The sequence below is a fragment of the Melozone crissalis genome, unplaced genomic scaffold, assembly GCF_028551555.1.
Source record: "Melozone crissalis strain CALT ecotype California unplaced genomic scaffold, PUWL_Pcris_2 ptg000006l_1, whole genome shotgun sequence".
Taxonomy (NCBI): Eukaryota; Metazoa; Chordata; class Aves; order Passeriformes; family Passerellidae; genus Melozone; species Melozone crissalis.
This window is the reverse complement of record NW_026535784.1, coordinates 31418175-31429056: the sequence shown is the minus strand read 5'-3', so window position 1 is coordinate 31429056 and position 10882 is coordinate 31418175. Positions and strand designations below refer to the sequence as shown.

The following is a 10882-nucleotide window of genomic DNA, read 5'->3' as shown; positions in this document are numbered from 1 at the left end:
CTTATTCAAGTTCTATGTGGCTTTTCTGGAGTTTTTCTTCTAAACTGTAAAATTCTGGAATGGGAGTGATGCTGTTTTCTAAATGCCAAAGGTTTGCGGGTGGGGGGAAACAAAACTTCCCCAATAATATTTTCATATGATTTAGGGTTTTTTTATTTTTATAAAACCTTTTTTTAGGGTAATGGACCTTTTAGACTACTATGGCTAGAAATTTTCCACTAGCTAACAGAAGAGGTCTTCAGATTTACAAATGTTTCAATTTTAATAAATGTTTTTAGTATATTTCTCAAGTAAATTTTCTGGATCTATGGAATATTGACAAACCTAGTAACATCAAAAACAGAAGCCAAATTTCAAAAACCTTGATAAAATGAACTTATCTTGAGTTTGCTCTGGGAACTGAATTTCTTGATTTCCTATATGCATAGGTGGCCTCCCATCTTTCCTTTTCAACTAAATTGCTCATTTAGCTTTGAGAACAACAGTTTGATTCCAAGAGAACCCCAACAAATGAAGTTTACGAGACATATTCCCACAGCAGCAGTACAAATATGTGATGATGATTTTGAAACTTGATGACAAAACCAGAGACAAAAGAGGACAAAATTACTTAGTCAATAAAAAAAATGTTTTATGTATTGTTATTTATAGCCAGAGTCTATATATGAAAAAGCATTTTATTTTTTGAGGCGAATATGTTGAAATGTTTCTCTGCAGAAGGTATTGAAAATAAAGGTTCTCTGTGGGATTTTGGAGGATCTTGAATTTTGAACTTTTGCACAAAAGTACTATTTGTTTCACATCAAATTTCCATTTCTACTATGCTAGCAGCATCGTGCCCGTCTCTTGAGGTTTAAGTGAAAAGAAGACAAGTGACAGAGGATGTGAGATTCTCTGAGAGACCCTTGGATGTCTGAGGATAAAAACCAGGTGTGATAAAGCATGTCAGTCCCCTAAATACCAGAATAACCAATTGTTTGCAACTCTGTTTCAGATCATGGTTGTGCTAGCAAAAGAACAGATCCCTTTGCCCTTCTTCTTGCCTTTGAGAGTGGTTTGCAATGCTTTCCCCCACTAAGCAGATCAAAAAAATCATGGGAACAGACCAGGTCATTTTACATCCTGCGTTACCCACAGGTAAATACTATATTCAAACTCCCATTCCATTACCTTTATGCAGTCTTTTACACAGTAATATTACAGATGGTTAATCATCATTTTACTAGATTCATCCTCTGCTTAGAGCACATCAACCTCTGATGTTTGTAACACTGAATGTGAAGGTGGGTACTTTGTCTTTCATGTGAAGGCAGAGTTTCTCTTCTGCAATAAATACACTGAATAGTGGATTTCCTGCATGAGGAGAATTGATTAGCCATGACCTGAGGTCCCTTTTGAGTAATTCTATACATAAAGTCTTAATCTCAGAAAATTTACCTTGGAGGACTTCAGCTTCTTGGCTTGAAATGCACATCTAAACAGTTTCTCATGTTCATCTTGCTTTGCAGTTCTCATCCCTGCCAGGATGTTTTACACTCTTCTTTTCTGTCCTAGGTCGTATCAGAAATCTTAGTGGAAGTTTTGTCTTTAGAGAACATGAAGAGTGGAAATGGAAATACATCCCCAATACATTAAATTGTGGTGCCAATATGTGAATGATTTCAGGATGCTGCTCTTTCATTATTTATCATTTATGGCTAGAGATTTCATCAAATACCTGAAGATTTGAATAAATTACCACTGAAGAAATTGTCTATTCTGCAGCTCCACTGCAAGTTCTTCTAGGGCAAGCATAAGTTATTGCTGCATGTCTTGTTTATTTGCAGCTTTTAACTCACACAACAGTGATGGTTTCTTTTCCCTTCCTTCCTTCCTTTAAACTAGCTTAGTGCTTTAAAAATTCAGCACTGCCTAATAGGGCTAGGTGGCTTAAGATTATGTGAAAAAAATATTTGCTGAAAAATATGCCTTTAATTCTTTACCAAGCAGACATGAATTTGCCAGTTGTGGCCTATGACCCTTACTACAAAATCGTTCTCAGGATTCAGGAAATTAAATTGAATTTCGTCTCTTGAGAGTCAATGTCTGCATTCACTTCAACCTCCAGAGGCAGACATAACTGGCAAGCTGTGGAATTCCAGATGCAACATCTCCTAAATCTTTCCTGCCAGTAGTCCTACTTTTTCTACACAATTATTATATGATCTCATAGCAATCATTTCTATACTTAGGATGGTTTTACCTATTATGCTTTTTGCACTGAGTGGAAGAACATCAGGGCTGAATGTCTTCAGACAAAAAGGCAGCTGAATCAAAATTTCCAATATGCTTGGTAAATTTCCCAACTCTGGATAATGAACTACAAAAATAAGTGGAATTTCTGACAAGATAAATGCCCTTTGGTTTTCTGAGTACTTTAATCTTTGGATGGATTAATCTCTTGAATATAAAACCAAATTTTAAAAATTCATTTGAACTGAATAACTTCTTGGTTAGTTGCAACAATAAAAAAGTGTAAATTCTTGCATGGCCTTTTGTGGTCTTTTGTGACCTCCTTCTAGCCTGACAGAGGTGAAAAGGTACCAGTGATATACGTCCCTTATCACCAAGACAATAGTCCAAGTCTTGCACATGACAATCTTCAAAGCAAGATTAGTTTACTTAGGTATTTCAAATTGCCTGGAAACTACAGAGAGAGTAAAGTATCAATGGCATTGTCTTAAATGTAGGAACACACATTTCACAGAGTTCTGTGTGGAACTAACTAAAGTTCTTGCTAACAGTCCGGATTGCAGAATTGAACAAATTTACTGTATTTGTATATAACAGTGGAAGATAGGCTAAAATTCAAAGTGTTTTTGACAAACTGGATAAATATTTTGGAAAAAAATGTTATATTCAACAGAGACAGTAAAAAATGGAGAAATATTCAACCATAGAAATATGAACAATGGATTAGGTGATCTTGAGGGAAACAAAACTGACCAGATCTTAAATTTTATCACTGAGTGATACTGCTGTTACAACCAAAGCTTGCATTCCATATGGAAGCAGGAAAAGGAGTACACACTGTGACACCTGCATGATTATCCATCTTTTCTTATAAACAATTGCAAGATCCCAAGTAGCTTATTAGCTCCAGCTTTGGACTGCAAATGAAATACAAATCAGTTGAAGACAGTCCTGGTGAAAGCAGGAGGATACATCAGCTCTTGAGATGTCCTGGAGTGCCTAAAGAACAGTTCCTGGAAGTGGGCTTCACCTGTGTAAAGACTGAGGGGAATACTCTGCTTGCTCTCCCTTTGGTGGCCATGTAATACTCTGAAATCACGGCAAGGGAGGTTCAGGTTGTGCATTAAGGAGCAGTTTGCAATGGCAAGCCAAAACAGGTTGCCTGAGGAGGCTGGAGTGGTGCTATCGCTGGAGGACTTCAGAATGGGTTAGACAACACTTGTCAAGAATGACACATACATGTAGTTGATTGTCCCTTGGGGCAGAGCCACAGAGGAGCTGACCTTGCAAGGCTCCTTCCAATCCTGCTTTTTCTTACGTAAAGAGTATTATGCTGTTTCCTCCCATTCCACCTTCATCATTCAGAGTTTTCCTGTTCTGCCTTCAAGCTTTCCCTTATCTCCAGCTACTCTCCTAAAAATAACCTTTCTACTGCCTCTTTCATTATTTTATGCATATGTAGGAAATGCCCATCAAGACGATTCTGTGGATGACAAGACTGATCTCATCCATGGAAAAGGACAGGACTACGTCTCACCATTCACAGCTATGTACTGTGGTTACAGAAAGAAAATTCTGACTGCAGGATTAAGACCTAGACAATGAGAAATATTTTAGCCACCAATAGGAACAGGGAGTATAGCTGAAGTGACAGCTTTCTATATGCAGGGCAGAAAGAAAGGAAGTTAGATGTGGCTTTATTTTTCAATATTGGCTCTGGACATGTTATCATTATGATCTGATACACATTTTCCCACTGTTTGATCTGACAAAGCTGAAAGGGCAGTAGGCCCTAGTAAGCTTAACCCGAGCGTCCTCCTGTTTTGCTGAGAGGAGTTAGTTTGGGAAGACAAGGTAATTACACTACGTAGAGAAAAGGTGAGCTCAGACCAGAAGCCCAAACGGGTCTGACTGCAACACGCTGGGTACAAACCGACATTGCTTTGAACATCTCCTTCACTCGGTGCTGCTACCGAAGGGGGGGATGACCTCAGCCCCCCGCGGTTCGGGGAAGGCTGGAGCCGCTCAGGTTGCGGCCGGGCGGGCTCCGGAAAGGCGGCGCTGCGGGGGGAGCCCCGGGCAGGTGAGCGCCCCAGCAGCCCGGCAGGGAGCCGCCCGCGGGCTCTCCGCGCGGTTCCCCCCGCATTTCACGTAGCGCCGAGGAGGACGGACCGGAACGGGAATTGCCAGCCCCGTCCCCGATGCGCGGCGGCGGCAGAACGAGCAGCGGCAACAGCACCGCCCGGCTCCGGCCCGCGGGCCCCGCACGGGGCTGTCGCTCCCCGCCTCGCCCGGTGGGAGAAGGGCGCGGAGGCGGCGGGAGGCGCTCCCGGGCCGGCCGGGATGAGGGGGCGCGGCGGGGCGGGCTCGGCACCGCCCGTGCCCGGCCCGGCCCGCGCACGTGGTGGGGGGGGCGCGGGCCGCCCCTCCCTGCCCGCCCCCCGGCGCGGAGGGGCGCGCTGTGTCGGCGCCAGCCCTCTTCTCCTGTTTTTTGGGTTGTGGCTTTTTTTGTTTTTGTTTTTTTTTTCGAAGTCTTGCTTAGCAAATTGCGCGTGATGAGCTCATGATGCCGCGCCCCCCCCGCCCAGGCTGGGGCAGGCAGGGGGACGTGAGGCGGGCGGGCGCGGCCAGCGGCGGGGGCTCTGCGCAGCCCGGAGGAGGGGGAGTTCTCGGTCCCACGCTGTTTACTGGACTCGGGTTGTGAGGCTTTTCTCTCCCTTTTTTTTTTCTTTTTTTAAAATATATATATATATGTATATTTATTTATTTATTGCCCCTGTCCCGTTGCGTGGCGGGCTGTTTGCCGCTCTGTTCGCAGGTGGATCCATGCGCTCCCCCAAGAGCGGCTCCGCTGCCGCGCAGCGCCGCGCCGGGGCGGGGGGAGCGGCCGCCAGGTTCGGCCCCGCCGCCGCCGCTGCGGGGGGCGGCCCCGCCCGGGCTCCGGGTGGGCAGGCGTGAGGCGGGCGAAGTTTCTGCGCGGCGCCGGGCCCCTCCGAGGGACTGCGGGCAGGGACGAGCCTGGCCGCGCGGTGCTGGGGGAGCTGACTCCGCCGCCGCCAGCAGAGCAGCCCGGCTTTGGCCATGAAGAGGAAACAGAAGAGGTTTCTGCAAATGACGCTGCTCTTCACCGCGGCTCTGATTTTCCTGCCTGACATCGGCCTCTGGTCTCTGTACAAGGAGAAGCACCTGGTGAAGCCGCCCGAAGCCGCCGAGCCGCAGGTAGGTGCGGCGCCGCCCGGAGCGCAGCCCCGGGGCAGGGCAGGGCAGGGCGCAGCCGCCCTCGGGCACGGCCCCGGTCTCGCCCCTGCGGGGCCCGGCTGCGGCCCGGGGCGGGAGCGGCAGCGGCAGCACGTGTGTGCCTGTCCGAGCGCCGCGCCCGAGAGAAAGTTGTGAGAGCATCTGAGCCTGCCTTCCCCGGCAAGGGCGAGGGGTGAGCCGCACGGAGGATGCCTCTCAAATTAGGAGGACGTGGGATTTTGTGCGTTGGTGAGCTGACTGTGATGCTGGGCTCTAATTTTCATTGCAAGAAGTGGAGGTTTTAGTGCAACTTTTTGTTTGCCTGCCTCTCTGCAATACTTCTCGAACTGGCGTGTGGCTATAGGTCCACTGAAATTGATGAGGTCCATGTAGATGTCTTACCACCGAGATTTTTTGTTTCCTCTTCTGTTGTATATTCGACAGAAGTGATTGGCAGAATTTTTTTTCTCTTCTGAATATTACTATTGTGACCTGATGCTGCAACGCTGTGTTTAACTGCTTGTCAGACTGATGTCACAAAGAACTTCCAAATATTTTCAGTTTACAGTTTTCTCGATCACTGTTATTAATAAGAGCAGTTGACATAAGCTGTTTTTTGCTCGAGTTATTCCTCAGCTTGATGGGTTTATGTATGGCTCATAAATCACAGCATGACCTGCATTAAGTGAAGTTTAGTTTTAAGGAGTTGTTGTAATGCACTTCTTTATAACGCTGCCTGTAATTTACCAAAGCTTATGTTTGTTCTGTTCAACAGTACAATGCTCCTACACTGTAATTGTCAGTGTAATTTAAATATAACATGAATGTTTCATAGATCATTGGTAAGAAATTACAGGATTGTATAATGTTTTATCTTGTTTACCACTTACATAGCCTTCACATTAGAGTGTATTAGATGGCATCATATATCATTTTAGTGTATTAGTAGCCTTCATTTCAAGGGTCATCACCCATGTGTGGTCAATGGCTTCAATTGAGCAATAACATATTTGATTCTTTGTTAATAAGGGTATCCATTACAGAAGTTAGTCCTCCAAAGTGTCGTAACTTTGGTTAGGGAAATATGCTGAATATTACTAGAGAAGGAAGTTAAGGATAGCTTCTTAATTTGAAGTTTACTTTATGTTTCCATGGGTTTTAAAATGCAATAGGTGTCGGGTGCTAAAATTTAGTTGGAAGTAATTTCTGCTGAAAGAAAATTATGCATGATCATAAGTGTCTGTCATTAGTGTACAAGGTGCACTCTGCAGTCTTTGCAGCTTCTAATTTACTTTGTGACTTAGGAGATCTAGAGGTATTCAATGCCAGAAATTATTTCCATGTGTGCTGCATGGCTCTTTAGAACACACATGCCTTGAAGAAATTTCTAATGTTCAAGAGTGCTCTCCAAGTAGAACATGATTTGATAACACTGAAAGGGAGCTTTTTTATTAAAAAAAAAAATAGTTCTGGATAAAGTGGTGTAAGACATAGATGCTAAGCATATGTCAAGGACTAGTGAGGCTTTCTAATGAGACCCTCAAAAAATTTTTCATTCTAAGTTTTCTGAAAAGGACTTTTTGCTATCTTCCTTTTTTCTCCCCCCCTTTTTTCCCCCCTTCCCTTTTCTCCCAGTCTGAATACTAATTGAACAGTAATAGGACTGTTTAATGGAAAAACAATAAAAATGAGCAGTGAAACTCTGAACCTTACAGCTGACTCTAATGTAATTCTGTTATCATGGTAAGTATTGAAATCATGTTGGCAATGTCATTACCCAGTGAAGGTGGAAGGTTGAAGTACAGACAAGTAATGAAATTAGGTTACTTATGTCTTTTGATGTGCACATTATAACCCAAAATACTTACAAGCAACAGGGATTGAAATACAAGTTTGAGTTCAACTCCCTGAAATATAAAGAAAATCTTAAGACATCTTTGCAACTACCCCTCGAAATGAGGGTAGTTTCTTTCATACTAGGAAAGACTGCGTTAGAAATAGTATCCTAGTAGAAATGTAACTTCTTTTTCCCTGTTAAGTTAGTAGCAGGTGAAAGAATTTAAACACTCAGCACAGTTATTCTTTGCCCTTGAGGTATTCAATTTCTTGATACTTTGTGTGACTTAACACAAGTTTAGAGGTCAGTCCTACTGAAACTGCAGCAGACTTTTCTTATATATTCTAAGATCGTGTTAGGTTACAAAGCTGTGTGTGTAGAGTCAGCACATCATGCTAGTGATGTGCAGTTGGACTGTTTTGGTGTGTCCTGACCATGGGAGAGAGGCAGAGCTGTCTGTGGCTTCAATAATTTAGTTACAGGCTGAAATGGTTTTGCCTTTGTGAGTAAATTGAGTGTCTAGTTGGTATTCTGACCTTGACAGTAGTGATTATAAATGTGCCATCTTGTTTTAAGAACAATTAAGTTCATGTTAGAGATCATCAGGTGGTTTTGAGGAGATGGCGTGGTGAAATGATGTTTTGACTACTTATAAATTAAGCTTTCCCATTCATTGCGGAAACAAACATCCCCAGCCTTCCCTGTGAATGAGGGCTCTGTCAGCCTCTCCCACCACCTCAGCTGCTTGCCATAGCGCCACAGCGAAGGAGGGATGGCAGCCTGATGGAGCAGGTATTGATATTCTGACAGCAGTGAGCAGGGAAGCTGTTCAAAAGCAGTCCACAAGGCAAAAATAGTCTGTTTCTATCAATGGTAGAACAGTGTCCCCTGGGGACTGTGTCATTTCCCAAGCCTAGAAGAGGCACTTGCGTTCTTTACAGCTCTCTAGAAATTCTAAACTAAGAATTCCAGCAAACTAAGTTGACTTTTTTTTTGTGAAAATAGTGCTGCAATAAATTACATAAGATTTTTTTTTATTGTTGTTCTGCAAATTCTGTTTCTGAGTAGGGGAGCTTTTCTTTAGGAAAAATTGAAAAATGAGAAGATGATACAGCTGTGATTTCAGACATTAATGATTTTGATCATTACAAAATTGAGCTTTACATTAATTCTATATACATAAGTAATCTCTATAAACCTTTGTTTCATAGAAACTTTTTAAAGCTATCATGTTTTCACTTGAGAACTTGATAGGCTTGGTTTTTGTATTTTGGCTATTGTTATTTACTTCTGGTTTATCATATTATTTAAAGTGGAGCTTCAAGGATAAATGTACATTTAAAGGTTCTGAGTTATGTGGTGCAACAATATTTCCATAAAATACAGATTGACATGAATGGTAGACTCAAGGGAAAAAATATAGTTTATTTCTAGTTTAATCTTTCTAAGACTGCCTTCCTTGCTATTCTGTGGGAATAAGGGAAATAGAATAGGGTATTTCTATTGCCTTTTTTAAAAAGAAGTTTTAGAAATTCCTTAAGACATTATGGTGTCCTTAAGGTTTGATTACATTTTTTGCAGTTAGTTTAACTTTGGGGGGGAGGGGGGGAGGAGTTTGTTTGTTTTTGTTTTGTCATTGGGATATTATGTATGTGATGTAAGTATCTTGTCTGATCTTTTGATAAAATTCCTAGACCAGGTGTATGGATACCAAGTTATACTGGTAAAACTTTTAACTTCAGTTTTGTTTCCTATGGAGGAAAAGCAGCAATTTAATGCAAGCGGTTGGATGTAATCCTGGTTGTCTCATCCCATCTAAAGTTAGTGCTACTTTGTTGGGCTACAGTAAGGCTTTAGCCTTGTCTGTTCATACATTGTCAGCATACGAAGCATAACTTTGTGTAAAAGTACCAAATTTCTTGCAGCAGTTTTCCAGTGTCTGTTATGTAGGTATTGTGATGCATGTTTCTTTCTGTCCCCTCTGTATGGGAGGCCAGTGTGGGTGATGACTGAAAGGAGGGCAGTCTAGTGAAGTGACCCCTAGTATATTTCAACTTCATTTTCTATTTGTTTTCATTTGTCACATCCCTGCTTCCTGGTGTCAAACCTCCTTGCTTATAACTGAATTGAACAGCAGCATCTCTTAGTCACAGATGCTCTGTAGTACTTACAGGTGTCTTACTGAAATGCTTTATGATGTGTAAAGTAAGGAAAGAAGGTAGATTTCTGGCTTTGTTTCACATATGGTCTGGTATTTTTTTTTATTTTCGTGCATGCATGGTGTCCAGAACAAAGAGCAAAAGCTGTGCTGTGAGGGGGGGAACATTGTTCCATGGGATAGTCATGGAGCTCTCTTTCCATTGTCCTGTGGAGCCTGTGCTGCTTAGCTCCAATATTATACTTTTCTCATGGGATAGTGAGGTATGGATTTAAATGAACTCCTTAGGATAAGGAGAACTTAGTCCTTACAAATCCTAGGCCTCTATTGTAGTTGGCAAACAGGCACAAAATTGACTTACTAAGCTCGGTGGTTATGAAAGAAGTGACTTTGTCTTCTGAATCCAAAAAGCAACTTTGGCCTGAGTTCTGTCTTGCAAACAGCCATTAGTTTCTGAAGTCTGTGAAAGAAGTGAAAATTTAAATTTACCCCAGAATGCGGTGTTTGCTGCTGTTTAGCACACAGGTTTTGATAATCATAAATTTTCCAGGACAGCTAACCCTGTCAAATCCCTATTGACGCCAGCAAAGTACAAAGCTTGGGTTGGTGAATTCTGTTTCTGGTGCATAAAAGCAGCATCTTGAGAGCACAAGTTTCTTTCTCCCCCCAGATTTTTTTCCCTTGCTTTTCTGGTTGATCTCAACAGCTGCAAAATCTTGTACAAAATATGGTTTGGTAAAGACATAAATATATACCTATTTTCTATTATTACACTCTTGGGACACTGTCAGTTACTTCTGTATTTAGTTCCACTGTCTCAATTATTTACCTTTGCTTTCACCACAAACTTATGAGGTAGGAGAGTTTTGTTTCTCTTTAGCAGAGGAGTAAATAAAGTATAGAGTGACAAACAGGCTCAAGCCTACAAAAGTAGCTGCTTGACTGCTGCTGATGTTTATTTCTACTATTTTGGGAGAATACCTGTCAGACCATAAAAAATACTGATAATATGAAGCCTCAGTTTCTCTGGTCAGTTTCTATTCATGTGCTATTCCAAGCAAGTCATTGTTTCTCTCCTCAGAGCAGCAGCTAGACCTGTTGTCTTCAATACTCTTATTTTTTTTTTAATTTATTAATGGTCCTGTTGATTGCTCTGCTGATTGCTGTGCTGGTGTGCCAGCTCCAAGAGTCCTTGTACCTGGCGTGACAAAACAGTTTAGTGCCTTAAACTGCAGAGCATTGGCAACTTGAGTTTGCCCTTTAGGTGTTTTAAGTCACACAATTAACACTTATGTAATTCAGTTCTTTTACCTAAATTGTTCATGTGTCATTTCATTCCCTTGTATATATTGGAGCCTATTGAAGAAAATATAATTTGAGTTCTAAAACCTTTGTTACTTTACTGCCAAAAATAGTAA

General features: G+C 42.2%; 1 protein-coding gene across 1 annotated transcript in view; it reads left to right on the top strand.

The window, feature by feature from the left end:
• The first annotated feature begins 5201 nt into the window (after positions 1-5201).
• The window catches only part of GALNTL6 (polypeptide N-acetylgalactosaminyltransferase like 6), a 423505-nt gene continuing 417824 nt past the window's right edge, over positions 5202-10882 (top strand). The window contains exon 1 of the mRNA XM_054292088.1: positions 5202-5451. Within this exon, the coding sequence (XP_054148063.1) occupies positions 5314-5451 (138 nt within the window). The 5' untranslated portion in view covers positions 5202-5313. The remainder of the gene's footprint in view (positions 5452-10882) is intronic.